Below are 21,800 nucleotides of genomic sequence, written 5' to 3'. Positions count from 1 at the left end.
TGGCAGGCGGCATCGCGGTCGGGGACCTCATCACAGGTAAAGGGCCAGACACCGCTGCAGCAGATGGTAGAGAAGGTGCAAGCACCCCCGACACCGAAGCTGACTGACGTAGCAGTCCCTCCAGAAGTTCTGGAAACAAGGCCCAGAAGCGCTCATCGAGAGCCGCCATCAGAGAAGGCTGCGGGGTCGGTGGGCAGGCGGTGTCAGAATCCGTGGAGGCGCAGGAGCAGGTATTGGGCTACTGGGAGATCGGCACCTCCTGTATTGAGGGTGAGCGATCCTCTCGGCGCCGACGCTGCGAGTGCAGACTCTCTCAACGCCCCGAAGCTCCCGGTACCATGTGTCGAAGGAGAACAATGACTGTGCTTCTTCGCCTTCGCTCAACTCCCATCGAGACTCCTTGGTACTGATGAAGAGGACGTGGAATCCTTACGTCTCCTCGGGGCCAGGTCCGATGAAGGTCGGTCCCCGGGGGGGGGCCTACATAACAGGAGGCCTTGAGGCAGGTGAAGACCCACTTGACGCCTCACTGCTCCCAGCGCGAGTTGGTCTCACAGTAGCCATTACCTCTCTTCCTGACATCGATGCTCCCTTTGATGTCGACGCCGCTAACCTTGGTACAGATGTTGATGGACTGAGCCCTAAAATGTTTTTCTCGTTGGGCTTCGAGACACTTGGGTCCATTTCTTCATACAAAAACAGACTACAAGCGGCTGGGCTATGGTCGGGCCCAAGGCACTGGATACACCAAGAATGGGTATCGGTACCTGAGATCGTCCGGTTGCACCGAGTACAGCGCTTGAAGCAGCTGGGTGTCTTAGATGACATGAAAGGAAAAGCGGCTTCGGCGAAATCACAAATGCGATTGTACCTAAAATACAGAAAAAGGCACAAAAGGAAAAGGGGAGTACCCGACCGCGCAGCTGAAAGGCCAGCTGCGACGAAAAAGATACAAAACTTAAAGTAGGAAAATAAAAAAAAAAGCTAAAACAAAACTACAGGAACCTACTTTTTTTTTTTTAATCTTTGAAGTCCACATTAATAACTTCCCCATAAATCAGATTAACAGATGAGAAAATGAGGCCTTATGTTTGTACCTAAGGCAATGGAGGGTTAAGCATCTTGCCCAAGGTCAGAAAGAGAATCAGTGGAATTTGAACCTCAACTACCAATACACTAACTCCCCATTTAAAAGAAAGACTGACGATTTGAGCAAAAAAAAAAGTTTAAGTTTATTATTAAGAGCACAGTGATTAGAATATCCCTTTTTATTTGTTACACAAACTCTTGCCATTATCTGGTTACAACTATCAGTGCATTAACATGGCTGTTCTGGTATAAATCGACAGCCACATTCTCTGCTTAGCTACATGTGTAAGATACTCTACAAACACTATTGCACAAATTATCTGCAGGCATCAATATTATTAATTCTGATCTTGTTTTCTAGATTTGTGAGAAAAAGGCTGGCCAGTGCCTTCAAAGTAATCCAGTTCATTGTCTGGGACTCATGTTTAAACAGATGCACAATTTTTTGAAATAGGACACTGCTCCATTTTAACACTGCATTCAAAAAATTACCAGTAAAAGGATGACATCCAATGCTGCCTGAACTGTATCACTTATGTATTTTATTGTAAAGCCTTTTCTCTCTTTTTAAACTGGATCTGCCCAATTTATTCATTTGAAGTCAGTAGGCTGTCTGCTCTCTACTTAAATAATATAGTGGTTCTCAAGCTTGGTCCTTGAGGCCTCCTAATGGAACTGGGTTTCAAAATACCCTAATCTGCAAATTAATGAGTTAACTGCTTTTGGCCTACCATGAAGTGCTCCCCCACAGCACATGAAGGGATGTTTGAGAACATCTGGAAACCAGAATAGCAAGTGTAAGTTAAATGACCATCGCCTGCCATTTCCAACTTTAAACCATGCAAGTCCAATTACAGTTTATTTAAAGGATTAATAAAATGAGTATAATGTGGACCTTCTTGCTAAAGGTTACAGTTTATTTAAAGGATTAAAAAAATGAGTATAATGTGGACCTTCTTGCTAAAAGTGCTGCTGCTGTTTTGTTGATGAAGATGGAGAAGTTTCCCCATCCTCCGAGCTTGCACTGTACTTCTTTTGCAGGCATCTTCCAATGTATCGCCAGTACTCCTTTCTTATTGTGTCCCTTTCTTTGGCCAGCATTTCACATAACTGAAAAAGAAAAAAAAAATACTCAATACAACAATAATAATAAATATAATAGAGGCTTTAGCGCTTTTTAACTACAAACTATTTTCTTCAGTCAGGTATGTCTAGCACCCCAAACTCTGCTGGTTTTTCTGAATTATGCCAGACAGGGTTAGGTAAATTACTTGCTTGTTAGAATCAGTACAATTTCTCCCTCCTAATCCAGATTCCAAGCATCTATCTTTTGACTATTACAAGAGGGTTTTCTGATCATTCTTTGTACTTTTTGTAGAAGTTGCTGTGTTTCTCTATAGCTCTTATCCAAATCACTTCCTTTTAATAAGCAGTTCCTTAGGAACACTGTCCTCTAACCGCTATTTTGTAATAAATGTTTGAATGGTGGATTCCCTGAGAATAAAACCAAAGACTGCATTCCTTTCAACAAACCATGCAGTGCTAGAGGCATCCAAAAATCAATAGTATAATAATCCTACAGTGATGTCACAAAGATGAGTAACATGCTGCCTGCTATGTTTGTAGAAAGAGACGTATATTAAAAGGCTGTAAAATAAATACATTCCAGATCTATTGACCATCCTCAAAGTCTTTGGAATCTCAGATTTTCTTGCCACTAAACAGTCTAAAAACATTGAAAGACTGCAGGAATGACTTAGTTTCCGTATCCCCAAATGATTGCTTTGATATTGGAGATGATCTCTCAAAGAGGTTTATGTATTACATTTAAGGATATGTGGTGCAAGATTATAATTCAACTGTACTTATGTTTAAATATCTGGTTTATTGGTGAAGTGGATTCCTTTCCCCCTGGACACCTTAGTTTTCACTTTGGAGACCCTGAAAAACTGTAGTAGTTAAAAGGGAACATTTTTACAGTACTTGCTTCATGCTCTATATAAAGCCATATGACAGAGCCTTCCACTGTTTACAATATGGTACCAAACTGCTTGCAAAAGGCTGCATATGCCAGCACAGGACCATTTGATTTCCTTTAGATTAGCCATGCTGTGGTTCAAGTCTCTATGTTCTTGACTCTTTGGGTTGTGCTCTACATGAGTGACCTGCGAGATATTTCCAATCTCAGCTTTATTAAGGCAGAGTATCAGTTTAATAGCTTTTTACCAGTCTTTGGCACAGACTTTAATGCTGTATTCAGACCTCTACCTAAGATTTATTACACACACTTAAGTCATGTTATCATGGTGCACTATTTATTGTCACCATATTTTCTAGAGATGCTTTTTTGACCATTTCTCCCACAAATCTAGAACAAGATTATTTTCAATATTTGAGTTAGATATATAAAACCTCACAGACACGTGCTACGGTGTTAACATGTGATAATAGAAACATAGAAAAATTACATAAGTATTGCCATACTGGGAAAGACCAAAGGTCCATCGAGCCCAGCATCCTGTTTCCAACAGTGGCCACTCCAGGTCACAAAACCTGGCAAGATCCCAAAAATGTACAAAACATTTTATACTGCTTATCCCAGAAATAGTGGATTTTCCCCAAGTCCATAAAATAATAATCTATGGACTTTTCCTTTAGGAAGCCGTCCAAACCTTTTTTAAAACTCTGCTAAGCTAACCGCCTTTACCACATTCTCTGGCAACAAATTCCAGAGTTTAATTACACGTTGCGTGAAGAAAACTTTTCTCCAATTAGTTTTAAATTTACTACATTGTAGCTTTATCGCATGCCCCCTAGTCCTAGTTTTAAGGCAGATAAAGACCAAATGGTCTATGTCCATCCATGCCATCAACTATCTCTTCCTCTCCCTTAGAGATCCAATGTACTTGTCCCAAGTTTGTGTGAATTCAAATACTGCTTTTATCTCCACTACCTCCACTGGGAGGTCATTCCACAAATTCACCAACCTTTCTGTAAAAAAGTATTTCCTGAGATTACTTCCAAGTCTATCCCTTTTCACTTTCATCCTATGCCCCCTCATTTCAGAGTTTCCTATCAATCGAAAGAAACTTGCCTCCTGAGCATTTATGCCATGTATGTATTTAAACATCATTAATATGTAATATTCATAGAGTTAATGATGTTACCACATCCACTCCATAGTGCACTTTAGTAAACGAGGCCTTAAGTGTTTAAGCGATTAAATTAGTAAAATCTTGCCTTTTAAATCCTATAATCCTTAATCGAAATAATACTCTGTTCTTCTTATTTCGCTAATGACGACTGTCATGGCGGCATAATGTAAGCCACATTGAGCCTGCAAAAAGGTGGGAAAATGTGGGATACAAATGCAGCAAATAAACAAACAAACATCATTTGAAGAGATCCACTCAATGTGTGGCTCCCCACATCAAGGTAGGACAGACCACCACCAGTCCAGAATATGCATACCTCCTCCCCCACAGATGCAGGCTATTTGTTTAAACCCAACCGTTTAAAGTTACCCATTTAAATATTTACACTCTTAAATTTGCGTGCCACTGAACATGTTATTGTCCTTTCCTCCAGCACCGAGCTGATTTCCTTTGTCTTCTATTTCAATTACAGAGTACCAGATTAGTTCAGCAGATTTTCAAACCAGCAAGAAGGAAAAATTATGTCTTATCTATTCTAGTCTGGCTTTTCTATCCCACTAATTTCCCTCAAAGACTCAAAGCGGGTTACAGCAGATGACCAATACACTATAATGGCTTCATACTTCAAAATATTTCTTAAATAGAGAAGTTTTCAAAGACTTCATAAACAAATCTAAAATCCCCCAAAGGTGGGGAGGAATAGAGTTCCATAATTTGACTGCAAAATAGCTAAAACAGCTGTAAAAGAAACGCTTATATTGAATCTTATTCACTGAAGGAACAGCCAAGTTTAAAGAATAATGTATCAGAGCAGTATGGTCTGATGGACTAGAACCATAAAAGATCTTATGAACTAAACAAACCGTCTTAAAGTCATATCTTGCAGCAATAGGCAACCAATGAAGATCTCTAAGCAAAGGTGTCACATGCTCATATTTCTTGCAGCCAAAAATCATTCTCACAGCACAATTTTGCAATAATTGAAGTCTTTTTATAAGCAGCTGATTAATTCAAGTATACAAAGAACTACAATTGTCCAACTGAGGCAACCCCCACAACAGAACCAGCCTGCCCAGTCTAAACTGAACTGCAATGATTTTGTTGAATACTTTGCCAACAAAATTAAAAGTCTCCACCAGGATTTACAGGCAATCCCACCCAGTCCTCAACCAATTAACCAGGGGTGCACAAACTCACCCCCTCCTGACAGATAGGACACTTAACCCAAACCCAATGACAGAGGAGTGCCTTGACAAAATCCTAAGACCTCTTGACCCCTGCCCAAAGATAGTGCAGCAGGCAAGTATGGGCCTCATAGAAGACACCACAGAAATTGAGAACACTTCTCTTTCTAATGAGCAACTACAAACAGCATTAAAAAGGGAAGTGATTCACCCTTTGCTAAAGAAAAGTAACCTTGACCAGGACAAACCTGACAGTGTCCAACATCCCATTTCTAGGGAAACTCATAGAACAGTCTATGTTCAACTTAATGATTGGCTAGAAGAGAGAAACTGGCTAGATCCATGTCAATCTGGATTCAGACCCAGTTATAAAATAGATATGATCCTCAAGGATGATGACACTGTGGATCATGGTATCATGCTAGCACAACTGACAGAAACAAGTATCAATGGAACAGTACTTGCCTGGTTCAGATCCTATCAGACAGGCAACAATCCATAATGTTTGGCAGCAACTCATTGCCACCATGGGCACTGACCTGCAGGGTACCTCAAGGATTGATACTGTCACCTATTCTTTTCAATATCTACCTCAAGCCACTAGCTGAGCTGATTCGGTCAATGGACACTCAGTGCGGATGATGTGCAGCTCCTCATATCCACTGAACCTGACTTACCTACAGCCTTGAATAAACTGATTACCTGTCTAACATCAATTCAAGAATGGGCTAAACCCAACAAGCTTTGCCTGAACCCAAGTAAAACTGAGCTTCTCTGGGTCCCTAACACAAGTGGATACATACCTTAACTCTTCAGTTGAAGCTATACTAAAATCAGACCAAACTAGGTCAGCTTTATGCTGAGCGCCTGATGATCAACCTTATCAAAATGATTCCAAGTAGTAGTCAGGGCCTAATGGCAACAGAACAGATGGTAAAATTATGTATCATACCTGATAATTTTCTTTCCATTAATCATAGCTGATCAATCCATAGACTGGTGGGTTGTGTCCATCTACCAGCAGGTGGAGATAGAGAGCAAACTTTTGCCTCCCTATATGTGGTCATGTGCTGCCGGAAACTCCTCAGTATGTCGATATCAAAGCTCCATCCGCAGGACTCAGCACTTAGAGAATTACACCCACAAAGGGACACTCTGCCCAGCTCACCACCGCCGAAATGGGGGAGGGGAATTAACCCAGCTCATCCCCACACAAGTGGGGGAGGGGAATCCGTCCAGCTCATCCCCGCGGAGCGGGGGAGGGACACCACCCCGCCGATGCGGGGGGATCTGGCTTATCCTGCAACCGCAACCGCGGGAGGAGCTGACTGACCCTAACACCGCTGAAGCGGGAGGGGTACAAAGCTGCCCTACAGCCGCACGAAGCGGGAGGGAGTGCCGGCAGAATTTAAGTCTCAATCCAGCCCCGTAAAACGGAGGGGAGAGGAATGCAGCAGCTCACTGTAACACAAACTCGTCTCAACTCTTGAAGAATCCAAGTGAAAAAACTTGAACACGAAGTCCTCCTGAAGTAACTGAAGACTAAACCTGAACCTAAAATTCAACCAGAATATAAACAGTACAGATATCTGGGAGGGGCTATGGATTGATCAGCTATGATTAATGGAAAGAAAATTATCAGGTATGATACATAATTTTACCTTCCATATCATCATGCTGATCAATCCATAGACTGGTGGGATGTACCGAAGCAGTACTCACCCAGGGCGGGACATTGAAATCCCTGACCTCAACACTGAAGCTCCAAACCGGGCCTCCGCCCGAGCAGCCACAGTCAAGCGGTAATGCTTGGAGAATGTATGGGCCGATGCCCAAGTTGCCACCTTGCATATCTCTGCCAAGGAGACGGACCCGGCCTCTGCCATCGAGGCCGCCTGAGCTCTAGTGGAGTGAGCCTTCAGCTGGATAGGCAGCACCTTCCCCGCGGCCACATAAGCCGCTGCAATGGCTTCCTTGACCCATCTTGCCACTGTAGGCTTAGCAGCCTGCAGACCCTTACGAGGACCTGCAAACAGGACAAACAGATGATCCGATTTCCGGAAATCATTGGTCACTTCCAAGTATCTGATGATAACTCGTCTCACATCCAGATATTTGAGAGCAGAGAATTCCTCTGGGTAGTCCTCCCTACGAAAAGAAGGGAGACAGAGCTGCTGATTCACATGGAAGCGAGAAACAATCTTGGGCAGGAAGGAAGGCACTGTGCGAATAGTCACTCCTGCCTCAGTGAACTGCAGAAAAGGCTCCCGACATGAGAGTGCCTGGAGCTCGGAAACTCTTCTGGCTGAAGTGATAGCCACCAAAAAGACTGCTTTCAACGTCAGGTCTTTCAGAGATGCCCTCGACAAGGGTTCAAAAGGCGGCTTCTGCAAGGCTCTTAGTACCAGGTTGAGATTCCACGCAAGCACCACCAAGTGCAGAGGAGGGCGCAGGTGATTAACTCCCTTGAGAAAGCGCACCACATCTGGCTGCGAAGCCAGGGAAGCACCCTTCAGGCGGCCCCTGAAGCAAGCCAGAGGCGCTATCTGGACTTTAAGGGAACTGAGCGACAGGCCTTTCTCCAGACCTTCTTGCAGGAACGCCAACACTGAAGAAATTGGAGCAGTGAAGGGAGAAAGTGCGCCCGCTTCACACCACGCTGCAAAGGTACGCCAAACCCTGGCGTAAGCCGTAGAAGTAGAGCGCTTCCTCGCTCTCAGCATAGTGACGATGACCTTGTCTGAGAAGCCCTTCTTTCTCAGACGCTGCCGCTCAATAGCCAGGCCGTAAGACCAAAGGGGGAGGGATCCTCCATCACCACGGGACCCTGATGTAACAGGCCCTGCTCCACTGGCAGCCGCAGAGGATCGTCGACAGAGCCTGATCAAATCCGCATACCAGGGACGTCTGGGCCAATCCGGACCCACCAGGATTATCCGGCCTGGATGCTTTGCCACCCGGTCTAGTACCCTGCCCAACATGGGCCAGGGCGGGAACACAGAGAAGCTCTTGTGTCGGCCACTGTTGGAGAAGAGCATCTACTCCCAGGGATCGAGGGTCCCGTCCTCTGCTGAAAAAGCGCGGCACTTGGCAATTGGCCGATGATGCCATCAGATCTAGGCTCGGCTGGCCCCAGCGCTGCGTGATGTCCAAGAACGCCTGAACAGATAGCTGCCACTCTCCGGGCTCCAAGGTATGGCGACTGAGAAAGTCCGCCTTGACATTCATGACTCCGGCAATGTGGGCCGCTGACAGCTGTTCCATGTTCGCTTCCGCCCACTGGCATAGATTCATGGCCTCCTTGGCTAGAGGGGCGCTCTTGGTACCTCCCTGGCGGTTGACATAGGCCACAGCCGTGGCATTGTCCGACAGGACCCGTACTGGCTTCAACGCCAGTACCGGGATGAACTCCAAAAGCGCCAACCGAATGGCTCTGAGTTCCAGGAGGTTGATAGACCACTTTGCCTCTGCAGGAGACCAGAGCCCCTGCGCTGTCCTTCCCAAGCAGTGGGCTCCCCAGCCCGACAAAGAGACGTCCGTCGTGACGACAATCCACTCCGGGGTCACCAGAGGCATTCCTGCAGACAACTTGTCTGTCTGCGTCCACCAGCTCAGCGCCTTGCGCACTGCTGGGTCCAAGGGAAGGCGCACAGCATAATCCTCCGACATCGGAGTCCAGCGCTGTAGCAGAGAGTGTTGCAGTGGTCTCATATGAGCCCTGGCCCAGGGCACTACTTCCATCGTGGCCGTCATAGAGCCCAACAGCTGCACATAGTCCCAAGCCCGAAGAGGAGAGGCTAGTAGGAACTGGTCCACCTGAGCCTGAAGCTTGACAATCCGATTGTCTGGCAGGAACACTCTGCCCACTTGGGTGTCGAATCGAACTCCCAGATACTCCAGGGACTGAGTTGGGCGCAGCTGGCTTTTCTCCCAGTTGATGATCCACCCCAGGGAGCTCAAAAGAGCAACCACCCGGTTCACAGCTTTGCCGCACTCTGCATAAGAGGGGGCTCGGATCAACCAGTCGTCCAGATAAGGATGTTCTTGTACTCCTTCCTTCCTCAGGAAGGCCGCGATGACCACCATTACTTTGGAGAAGGTCCGCGGAACAGTAGCCAACCCGAACGGGAGGGCTCTGAACTGGAAGTGTCGGCCCAGGACTGCAACACGCAGAAAGCGTTGATGAGGAGGCCAGATGGGAATATGCAAGTACGCTTCCTTGATGTTCAAGGATGCCAGGTACTCCCCTGCCTTCACTGCCGCTATAACAGAGCGGAGAGTCTCCATGCGAAAGTGCCGAACTTTCAAGGCCCGATTGACCCCTTTGAGGTTGAGGATAGGCCGTACAGAACCTCCTTTCTTTGGTACCACAAAGTAAATGGAGTAACGCCCCTTGCCAAGCTGATTTTCTGGCACCGGAACGACCGCACCCAGGCGGATCAGATTGTCCAAGGTCTGCTGCACTGCCACAGCTTTGACCGGAGACTTGCAGGGAGAGAGTGGAAACCCGTCTCTTAATGGTCGGCAGAACTCTAGCTTGTAGCCGTCTCTGATGACTTCCAGCACCCAAGCGTCTGAAGTTATTGTGGTCCACTCGCCCAGAAACGAGGACAGCCGTCCTCCAATCTGCACTGGGGCGTGGACCAAGGCCCCGTCATTGGGTACGAGACCCTGGGGGAGGACCGGAGGGAGCACCTCCGGGACGGCGGTCTCTGCGAAAGGAATGCTGCTTGGGGGAGAAGTTCCTCTTGAAGGAAGAGGGGGCAGAGGAGCCCGACCTGCCCGGGCGGTACCGACGGGCTTCCTGAAACCGTCCTCTGGAGGTACCGGGGCGAGTACTAGCCCGAGCCCTGACCTCTGGTAACTTCTTGCCCTTAGACGTGCCGAGATCGGTCATGATTTTGTCCAGCTCGACCCCAAAGAGCAGCTTGCCTTTAAAAGGCAATCTAGCCAGGCGGGATTTAGAGGCGTGGTCAGCAGACCAATGCTTCAGCCAAAGCCACCGCCGCGCAGAGATTGTCTGAGCCATGCCTTTAGCTGAGGCCCTCAAGACATCATACAGCAAGTCTGCCAAATAGGCTAAGCCCGATTCCAGGGCCGGCCAATCAGCCCTCAAGGAATGATCCGAGGGGGAAGCCCGCTGCACCATAGTCAGGCACGCCCTGGCCACATAGGAGCCGCAAACTGAGGCCTGCAAACTTAAAGCAGCCGCCTCAAAGGACGACCTTAAGGCCGCCTCCAATCTTCTGTCTTGGGTGTCCTTTAGGGCCGTGCCACCTTCCACCGGCAATGCCGTTTTCTTAGTCACCGCAGTGATTAAAGAATCCACGGTAGGCCACAGATAGGCCTCACGTTCACTTTCAGGCAAAGGATAGAGGCGGGACATAGCCCTAGCCACTTTAAGGCTCGCTTCCGGGACATCCCATTGAGCCGAAATTGTGTGCATGGCATCATGCACGTGGAAGGTTCTAGGTGGGCGCTTCGTCCCCAGCATAATGGCAGAGCCAACAGGGGCTGAGGGAGAGACGTCCTCCGGAGAGGAAATCTTCAAAATGCCCATGGCCTGCACTAACAGGTTGGGCAAATCCTCTGAGTTAAAGAGCCGCGCTGCAGAGGGGTCATCCGCTCCATCCGAGCGGGGATCCGTCTCCTCCAAGGAATCCGCAAAGGACCGTTGGGAGAACTCAGATACGCTGCCCTCATCTACATCGGAGGAGACAAAGTCCTCCAAGGCCTGGGAATCAACCCGAGGGCGTTTACCTCCGGGGGCCTCAACCTCTTTACCAGACGAGGGAGCAGGGGCAGCGTTTTGCATAAGGAAGGCCTGATGCAGCAGCAAAACAAACTCGGGGGAGAAACCCCCCAGACTGTGCACTTCCGCAGCCTGGGCTACAGCCCTAGACGCACCCTCAACCGGCGCGCGCAAGAGCGGGGGAGAGACATGCTGCGCATCCAAGATGGCGTCCGGTGCGACACTCCGCGAAGGAGCCGCGCGGGAAGAACGGGCGTTCATGGCATTAATGTCTCCTACCTCAAGGGCGGCCCAAGAAGAAGCCGTCCGAGCCGCGTGGCCGGCCAAGATGGCGGAGGCGAGCAGCGGGGGATGGGCGTTTATGGCGGGAAAAACCGCCACACCGGAGGAAGGACCGGGACACTCATCGGTCACGAAACTGTCACCCAACAAGGGCGAATCAGACTTTAAGACCCCCGCATCCCCTCTAGAAGCGCCCAAGCGATCGGGGGAGCGACTCTTTGCGCCCTCGCTCTCCGACGCCATAGGCCACGTGGAGATCAATCGGGGAACCCCCTGCCCGCTATAAAAAGGTAAAAATTACCTGCTTCTCGCTCCGGGCTGTAACGACCTGGTGTCCCAGTGAGTAGCTGCAATAAACGTTTAAATAAACGTCGAAATAAACGCCCTTAAAGACGTTCAAAATTTTATTTATTTTTTTTTTTTTTAACGGAGCCAGCGGGAGGGGGGAGAAAAGGAGGGACCTGGCGCCACCAGGTTTGCACTTGCTCAAGAAGAGCCCTCAACCCCAGGCACTCAACAAAACCTAAAAATTAGGCTTGGAGGCCTAGCCAGAGCTGCTGCTGTGTGTGACCACCACCTGCTGAGATAGAGAACATACTGAGGAGTTTCCGGCAGCACATGACCACATATAGGGAGGCAAAAGTTTGCTCTCTATCTCCACCTGCTGGTAGATGGACACAACCCACTGTCCTGTGGTAGTTGTTGGTGAGCCCTTAGGTTCCCGGAGGCCTGGTAAGACCTCCGTGGACCGCCGCGCACCCCGAATCTTCACCCGCGGCGACCGCCGTTCACCGAGGGTTGAGCCCTCAGCTGCAGGCGGTCAGCAGGACTGCTGGAACTGCGGGGTGACGGTCGGCTTGGCTGGTAGTCAGCAACTCAGTCTCTAGAGGGCGGCTAGCAAGGACGGCTAGCGCAGGAAAGGACACAGTCTCTGCAAGGGGCTAGCAGGGAGGGCTAGCTGGAAGAGGAACGCAGTCTCTGGAGGTGGCTAGCAAGGGCGGCTAGCTTGGAGAGGACACAGACTCCGAAGGTGGCTAGCAAGGACGGCTAGCTGAAGAAGACTCAGTCTCTGAAGGGGGCTAGCAAGGACGGCTAGCTGCAGAAGACTCAGTCTCTGAGGGTGGCTAGCAAGGACGGCTAGCTGCAGAAGACTCAGTCTCTGAGGGTGGCTAGCAAGGACGGCTAGCTGCAGAAGACTCAGTCTCTGAGGGTGGCTAGCAAGGACGGCTAGCTGCAGAAGACTCAGTCTCTGAGGGTGGCTAGCAAGGACGGCTAGCTGCAGAAGACTCAGTCTCTGAGGGTGGCTAGCAAGGACGGCTAGCTGAAGAAGACTCAGTCTCTGAAGGTGGCTAGCAAGGACGGCTAGCTGAAGAAGACACAGTCTCTGAGGGTGGCTAGCAAGGACGGCTAGCTGAAGAAGACTCAGTCTCTGAAGGGGGCTAGCAAGGACGGCTAGCTGAAGAAAACCCAATCTCTGAAGGTGGCTAGCAAGGACGGCTAGCTGAAGAAGACACAGTCTCTGAAGGTGGCTAGCAAGGACGGCTAGCTGAAGAAGACACAGTCTCTGAAGGTGGCTAGCAAGGACGGCTAGCTGAAGAAGACACAGTCTCTGATCCACTGTGTGGGCTTCTGACGAACGAAACGGAAGCACTGGACTCCTTCCGTTTCGTGGTTTAAATCCCCCGCCCATCCTTCCCCTTCCAGCAGCTGGAGCCAATCCCCCTGGCCCAGGCAGGCAAAGGAGGCCTGGATTGGCCCGCCTGCCCGGCGGGCGGGGTCTCTTTGTCGATGCGCCAATCTGGCGCGAGTAGGCGGGGCTGGCTTGCTGGTCCGTTCCCACGAGGAGGACGACGACGCCGGCGCCGCCATCTTGGCCGGCGTATCTCCTTCTCCGAGGCCGGCGCTTGCTCCAGCGGATCGCCGGCCTCGGAGCGGCCCACGGCAGCGCCGGCCCCGGCTCGTCCTCGCCACCCCGGATCCCGCGGCCTCCGTTGGTCCTCGCTCCCTACTGCGAGCCGCCAGGTAAGAGCCCGGGACGGGACAGTATCCTCCCCGGATGCCCCCTTCTCCCTGGGCCCGGGTTTGGAAGGATACCGGGCGTGGAAGGCTTTGACCAATTCTGGAGCATGTACATTCGCAGCGGGTTCCCAGGAGTTGTCTTCGGGACCAAAATTTTCCAGGACAATAAGTAATATAGCTTTCCTCGCTGTCTTTTTGCATCCAGGACCTCATCCACTTCAAATTCTGGATCGGGATCTGCGTCTAGATCTTCGGTTTCCTGCCGTTGAGGATGCCATCGAGACCCTCGAAAAATCTTCAATAAGGAAATATGGAAAGCGTTATGCACCCGCAGAGTACTCGGTAGCCGCAATCGATATGTCACAGCTCCAATTCGGGACTGGATTGCAAAGGGTCCAATGTACCGAGGTCCCAATCTACGGGAGGGCACCCGAAGCCGGAGGTATTTCGTGCTTAACCATACCTTCTGCCCTGGTTGCAAGACGGGAGCGGTTTTCCGATGCCGATCTGCAAAGGTCTTGCATGTGGTAGCTGCCTTCTGCAGTTGTTCTCGGGCCGTTTCCCAGACTCTTTGCAGATCTGCCAGAGTTTCATTAACCCTGGGGGTCGGAGATCCAGACGGGAAAGGTGCTGGAAGTCGAGGATGTCGTCCATACACCAAGAAGAATGGAGAGTCTCCCGAGGCCGAGTGGACACTGTGATTATATGCAAACTCGGCCCAAGGGAGTAGGGAGACCCAGTTATCTTGGCGTTTGTTGACGAATGCTCGTAGGAACCCTTTTAACGTTTGGTTCGTCCTCTCGACCATGCCATTGGTTTGGGGATGGTATGCTGATGAGAAATGGGTCTTCACCCCCAATGCAGTACACAAGGCCCTCCAGAAACGCGAGGTGAATTGGGGCCCTCGGTCACTAATAATCCGAAGAGGCAGCCCATGAAGTCGAAAAATGTGTTGAATGAAGAGTTGAGCTAATGCGACCGCCGAAGGAAGTCCTGGCAAGGGAACGAAATGGGCCATTCGGGAAAAAACGGTCAATTACCACCCAAATCACCGTATGTCTCCGGGAACTGGGGAGGTCGGTGATAAAATCCATGGAAAGCTCCGTCCAGGGTCCCGTCGGTACAGGCAGTGGTTGTAGCTTCCCCATGGGGGCCCCGATCACTGGTTTGGTCCGGGCGCACACAGGGCAGGTGGTGACAAATTGAAGAATGTCCCGCCTCATCTGAGGCCATTGATACTGCCTGGTAATGAGACGCAGAGTCTTCTGATACCCAAAATGTCCCGCCCATCTGGACGAATGCCCCCATTGCATTACCTTCGCTCGTTCAGCGGCCGGCACTAGTTCTCTAGTAGGAGCTACCTCCCCCACGGCCACGCTAAGGCATGCCGGATCCAACATGGCATGGGTCTCTTTAGTCTCCTCTGGAACCTCAAATGCTCTGGAGAGGGAGTCCGCAGGGGTATTTTGAGCAGCCGCCCGAAAAACTAATTGAAAATGAAATCTGGCAAAAAACAATGACCACCGGGCTTGTCGGGGATTGAGCCGTTGAGCCTCTTGTAGATACAGTAGATTCTTGTGGTCAGTGATTACTGTAAATCGATGTTCTGCTCCCTCCAGCAGATGTCTCTATTCCTGCAGGGCTAATTTCAAAGCTAAGAGCTCTCTGTCCCCTACTGTGTAATTACATTCCGCCGGGGAGAATCTACGAGAGAAGAGCACGGCTGGCGCCGACCCTTAGAATTCACCTGTGAGAGGACCGCCCTGGCTCCCAACGCAGACGCATCCACTTCCACTATAAAGGGTTTGTCTGGATCCGGGGCTAGTAAAATGGACGCTGAGTTGAATGCCTCCTTTACCTGGCGAAAAGCCACCTGCGCCTTGGGCGGCCAGTCCCGAACCCTCGTGTTCTTTCTAGTGAGCGCTGTCAACGGCGCCATCAGTTGTGAATACTGGGGAATAAACTGACGATAGTAATTCGCGAATCCTAAAAAACGTTGCAGTGCTTTCAATCCCAGCGGTTGTGGCCATTCTTGAATGGCCCGGAGTTTGTCCGGTTCCATCTGTAGCCCCCCGGGTAACAGAATGTGTCCCAAGAATGGTAACGACTTCTGATGAAAAGCGCACTTGCTGAGTTTAGCAAACAGGCGGTATTGTCGTAACCGCTGCAGCACTGCGCGAACATGACCCACATGTTCCGCGGGGTTTTGGGAAAACACCAAGATGTCGTCCAGATATACAATTACCGTGGAGTTCAGCAAATCCTCGAGCACATAATTAATAAGTCGCTGAAACACCGCAGGGGCATTACATAGGCCAAATGGCATCACCCGATACTCGAAATGTCCCTCGTGGGTGTTAAAGGCCGTCTTCCATTCGTCCCCTCGCCGGATCCGCACTAAGTTGTAGGCCCCCCGTAAGTCCAACTTGGTTAACATCTGGGCTCCTTGCAGCCTGTCAAAGAGTTCGGGAATGAGCAGTAGAGGAAAGCGATCCTTTACCGTGATGGCATTTAACCCCCGATAATCGATACAGGGCCTCAAGGAGCCATCCTTCTTAGTAACAAAAAAGAACCCGGCCCCAGCCGGGGACGTAGAGGGCCGGATGAAGCCTCTTCGCAGATTCTCCCGGATATACTCCTGCATAGCCTTGGACTCCCCTCGGGACAGGGTATACAGTCGGCCCCGAGGTGGCATGGTATCTGCCATCAAGTTAATGGCACAGTCAAACGATCGATGAGGCGGTAGAACTTCCGCCTCCACTGGACAAAACACATCTGCAAAGTCCCTATAGTCCATGGGCAGGGAGCCCAATTCCATCCGCGCCCCCCCGGGCATACTAGTAAATGAGGGGCAGCTGTCGGTCCGGCCCTTACAACAGTTCTCTCGACATGAACTACCCCAAGCTTGGATACCTCCCTTGGTCCAGTCAATAACAGGGCTATGACTCCGTAGCCAGGGCAATCCCAGAACCACTGGATGAATGGTCCGGGATAGTACTAGGAATTGGATTTCCTCCCGGTGATCCTCCCCCACCTGCAAGGTCAAAAAGGAGGTGATCTCCGTGACCGGCTGTGGTAATGTAGTTCCCTGGATAGAGGTGATTTGCAACGCCGGACGCCGCGGGAGCGTGGGCCAGCCCATCTGTTGTAGCAGTTCATACCCGATGAAGTTGCCCCCCGATCCAGAGTCCACCAGGGCCCGGGTCTGGATAGCGGTCTCGTGCCACCGTAGAATTACTGGCAGTGTGACCAAGGAATCTGGTAGGGGAGCGGCATGCCCCAAGACCCCTCCCCTCAAGGTGCCTTGGGGGAGACGTTTCCCGCCCGGGAGGGGCAGGCTCGAATAAAATGTCCGGCCTCACCACAATAGAGGCACAGTCCGTCCCACAAACGTTTTTTCCTGTCGGACGAGGCCAGTCGTTGACGGCCCATCACCATCGGCTCCTCCCCATTCTCCTTGGAGTCCCGGTTCCCACGGCGAGGAGACGGCCCCTTAGTAGTCCGGGACGTTCCCCGTGCCCACTTCTGCCGTTCCGCCCGGGCTCTTGCTCGCTCCTGGAACCGGGTATCTACGCCGATACAGAGCAAAATCAGAGCGTCCAGTTGGCCAGGGACCTCTCGCCCGGCCAACTCGTCCTTGATTCGTTCTTGTAAGCCTTCCGTAAAGATAGCCATCAAGGACTCCGGGTTCCAACGGAGCTCCGTGGCTAAAGTCCGGAACCGAATGGCATAATCGGCCACCGTTCCCTCACCCTGATGAATTCGCAGCAGTTCCGATGCCACGGACGATGGTCTCCCAGGAAGGTTGAACACCATACGGAACCGGCGCTGAAATTCACTATAGTCATCCAAGATGGGGTCCTGTTGCTCGTTAAGTGGGGCCACCCAGGCCAGGGCCTTCCCTTCACAAAGGCCCATGATATATCCCACTTTACTTTGATCCGAAGCGAAGGTCTCCGGTTGCATCCGGAAGGCCAAGTTGCACTGATTGAGGAACCCCCGGCAACCTCCGGGGGCCCCATTATATCGTGCCGGCTCAGGGAACCAAGGTCCCGTGCGGAACCCTCCCGAACGGGGAGCCGCTGCGGCCCCCTGGACCGCAGCGGCCTGGTTCTGTACCTGAAGCGTAGAAAGTTGAGAGCATATGTTTTGGAGCGCCCCCGACAGGGCGTTCAGCTGCTCCTGCTGCTGCTGAAGTACCTTAGCCAGGTCCCGTAGATCGGGCTGCGTAGACGAGCTCATGGCTTCCGTTTCCTGTCCTGTGGTGGTTGTTGGTGAGCCCTTAGGTTCCCGGAGGCCTGATAAGACCTCCGAGGACCGCCGCGCACCCCGAATCTTCACCCGCGGCGACCGCCGTTCACCGAGGGTTGAGCCCTCAGCTGCAGGCGGTCAGCAGGGCTGCTGGAACTGCGGGGTGACGGTCGGCTTGGCTGGTAGTCAGCAACTCAGTCTCTAGAGGGCGGCTAGCAAGGACGGCTAGCAAGGACGGCTAGTGCAGGAAAGGACACAGTCTCTGCAAGGGGCTAGCAGGGAGGGCTAGCTGGAAGAGGAACGCAGTCTCTGGAGGTGGCTAGCAAGGGCGGCTAGCTTGGAGAGGACACAGACTCCGAAGGTGGCTAGCAAGGACGGCTAGCTGAAGAAAACCCAATCTCTGAAGGTGGCTAGCAAGGACGGCTAGCTGAAGAAGACACAGTCTCTGAAGGTGGCTAGCAAGGACGGCTAGCTGAAGAAGACACAGTCTCTGAGGGTGGCTAGCAAGGACGGCTAGCTGAAGAAGACACAGTCTCTGAGGGTGGCTAGCAAGGACGGCTAGCTGAAGAAGACTCAGTCTCTGAAGGGGGCTAGCAAGGACGGCTAGCTGAAGAAGACTCAGTCTCTGAAGGGGGCTAACAAGGACGGCTAGCTGCAGAAGACTCAGTCTCTGAAGGTGGCTAGCAAGGACGGCTAGCTGAAGAAGACTCAGTCTCTGAAGGGGGCTAGCAAGGACGGCTAGCTGAAGAAAACCCAATCTCTGAAGGTGGCTAGCAAGGACGGCTAGCTGAAGAAGACACAGTCTCTGATCCACTGTGTGGGCTTCTGACGAACGAAACGGAAGCACTGGACTCCTTCCGTTTCGTGGTTTAAATCCCCCGCCCGTCCTTCCCCTTCCAGCAGCTGGAGCCAATCCCCCTGGCCCAGGCAGGCAAAGGAGGCCTGGATTGGCCCGCCTGCCCGGCGGGCGGGGTCTCTTTGTCGATGCGCCAATCCGGCGCGAGTAGGCGGGGCTGGCTCGCTGGTCCGTTCCCACAAGGAGGACGACGACGCCGGCGCCGCCATCTTGGCCGGCGTATCTCCTTCTCCGAGGCCGGCGCTTGCTCCAGTGGATCGCCGGCCTCGGAGCGGCCCGCGGCAGCGCCGGCCCCGTCGGCCCGGATCCCGCGGCCTCCGTTGGTCCTCGCCCCCTACTGCGGGCCGCCAGGTAAGAGCCCGGGACGGGACACCCACCAGTCTATGGATTGATCAGCATGATGATATGGAACTAATATTTGCAATCTTGTTTCTAAAATACATTGCCAATTCTTCCATAGTAGGCTGTAAGTCCTCTGAAATTTGTATGACTAATTGTGAGTTAGTCAAAGATCTAAAAATAATGTTAACCCTTACTATCTGACTGCCCAGATCCTATTAATTTCTAATAATATTCCTTCTTAGTTTTGATAACTGCTAATTTATACAGTTTAATCATCTTTCTCCATTCAAATTTCTGATTAGCATTTTTGGTTTGTCGCCAGACTCTAAACATCTGCATGACCTGCGCAAATCTCTTGTCGTTAAAGCAAGGAGATTTTTTTACCATGGTGAATTCCCCTTGGCTTTTCTATAGGAAATTGATTTAATGCACTATCTGCAATATTATCCCAGTATCTGAGTTGAATCTGTATGAAACCTAAGTGATTTGTTAAATAAGACCAAATCAGTATCAAATCTTCCTTCTAGGGTTATAGTTAGACTTTTCCTTAAAAACATTAAGTTGCTTCTTTGATTATATTGTAAATACATAGTAAAATTAGCCAGATAATGATTGGCCCATGCAACTATAGTCAAACCTATTTGTGATAATAAAATATCCTGAACCAAACAAAAAACAAACAAAAAAAAGCACTTAAAAATCAAGTGACCCTTCTCATGGGTGATTTTATCAACCTTATATGGATAATGCGATGAGCCAAAAAAAAATTCTATAATTTTTTTTTTGTTTTGTTACATTTGTACCCCGCGGTTTCCCACTCATGGCAGGCTCAATGCGGCTTGCATATTGTATACAGGTACTTATTTGTACCTGGGGCAATGGAGGGTTAAGTGACTTGCCCAGAGTCACAAGGAGCTGCCTGTGCCTGAAGTGGGAATCAAACTCAGTTCCTCAGTTCCCCAGGACCAAAGTCCACCACCCTAACCACTAGGCCACTCCTCCACAGGGAGAGGAATGGCTAGTAGGAAAAAGGAGGTGATGATGCCCCTATATAAGACCTAATTTAGAATACTGTGTACCAAAAAAAAAAAAAAAAAAAAAAAGAAGATATAAACAGGATAGAGTCGATCCAGAAGATGACTACTAAAATGGTCAGTGGGCTTCGTCATAAAGCGAATGGGGAAAGAAAGATCTCAATATGTATACTTTGGAAGAAAGGTGAAAGAGGGGAGATATGATAGAGCCATTTAAATACTTATGCAGCATGAGCAAATGACTTATTCTGGAAGTGTGGGTCAGCGACCAGGCCCCTTCCTATTGGCAGTGGAGAAACAGATTTCACAACCTGATGTTACTGGAGCAATATGCTCGCTCTTCCTATAAGCAGAAACAAATGTTTTTTGGCCACTTGGGACAACTATCTCTAGTCCCTGCCTCACAGAGCCCGCAGTCTTGTGCTAAACTCCTTTTAGATCTTTCATTAAGATTTTTTGCTAAGTAACCCTGAAGAGGGACCCTGCGATGGCAAGGAGGGGGTGGGGGCAGGGGAGCCCGGATTGCATGCGTAGTGAGAGGATCACACTGGGCATGATCCCTATCAAAGTTTTGGGGGTTTTTTTTCCCTAGGGGAGGGGCACAGAGTTGGGAAAAGTGGGTGGGTACTGACTGTATAGTTGGTATTATAATAATGGGGTGGGTGGGAGGGTGGAACCAGGGGTACCTAGGTGTCTATGAAATGCACATCGGGGGATGTTATAAGAATCAAGACACCTCCCCATTTGGTTAGTTTTTTTGCAACCAGTAGTAGACAGTTAGGGGTATGCCTAATACATTTATAAGTTCGTTGTTGTTTTTCTAATTCTTACTCCAACTATGGTACCTTGATGAAGTAGTTGCTTGGGAGGATTTTGGGTTGTTTTTTGTTAAACATTGTGCAAAGATGGTGTATCAACAGTAGTTAATCTCTGGTTGTATCTATCTTGTTCAATCAAAACTGTTTTAAATTACAATAGAGAGGGATAGGCGGGTTGGGGTGTTTGGGGATGGGGATAAAGGAAAAAATCTATTGACGATTTTTGGACTGTTGGATGATTTTCTGCACTTGTGTTGTGTTCCCTTTGAATTTTTATATATGCTTGTATTGATTTTATCGTCAATAAAAAGATTTAAACATAAATACCTAAGCAGCATAAACACACAGGAAGTGAGTCTCTTTCAACTGAAAGGAAGATCTGGAACAAGGGGGCATTGGATGAAGGTGAAAGGGGACAGACTCAGAAGTAACCTGAGGAAATACTTCTTAAAGGGTGGTGAATTTGTGGAACGGCCTCCCGATGGAAGTGGTGGAAACTAACACAGTATCTGAATGCAAGAGAACTTGGGACAAGTACATGGGATCTGTAAGGGAGTGATGGCATGGATAGGCAGACTGGATAGGCCATATGGTCTTTATCTGCCTAAATCTTTTCTCCGTTTTCTAAGTTTATTTCCCTTGACTTCAGTTTATCCACCTGTATTTAAAGGATAATGTTCCCAGTTTACCCTTAAGGATTCCATGCAATCCATCTGCCAGTAGGTTATATCAAGCCCCTCATCCCAGACACAGCTACATACATGTTTCTAAAATATGAAGTTGTAAGGCATTCTGGGACACTGCTAGAATGAATAGGCCCTATATAAACAAAATCACCCTTCTATAATCTGGAAGTCAAGAAGTGAATACTTGTATCTCCCACCAGCACTGAACACCATATAAAGAAATAAATTACCACCCTTTTCCTCAGTTTGACTAAAGGAGAAGAGCAATTGCTGAGCCAGTTAACTGATCTGGCAGAGACAGAAAATCTAAGATGCACCTTAGTGAATACTGC

The 21,800-nt window shown here is 49.8% G+C and overlaps 1 protein-coding gene across 2 annotated transcripts in view; it reads right to left on the bottom strand.

Annotated features, from left to right (window-relative positions):
- Positions 1-1,215: 1,215 nt before the first annotated feature.
- FNTA (farnesyltransferase, CAAX box, alpha) overlaps positions 1,216-21,800 on the bottom strand; it is a 77,020-nt gene continuing 56,435 nt past the window's right edge. The window contains exons 9-10 of one of the 2 annotated variants that reach the window (XM_030194543.1): positions 2,043-2,199; positions 1,216-1,984 (exon numbers count right to left, since the gene is read on the bottom strand). In XM_030194543.1, coding sequence (XP_030050403.1) covers positions 2,050-2,199 — 150 coding nt within the window. In that variant the 3' untranslated portion in view covers positions 1,216-1,984; positions 2,043-2,049. Of the gene's footprint in view, positions 2,200-21,800 lie in introns of both variants that reach the window. The other variant, XM_030194542.1, reaches the window with a different exon arrangement.

Source organism: Microcaecilia unicolor, chromosome 2, assembly GCF_901765095.1.
Source record: "Microcaecilia unicolor chromosome 2, aMicUni1.1, whole genome shotgun sequence".
NCBI lineage: Eukaryota > Metazoa > Chordata > Amphibia > Gymnophiona > Siphonopidae > Microcaecilia > Microcaecilia unicolor.
This window is presented reverse-complemented; position numbering and strand designations above follow the sequence as displayed.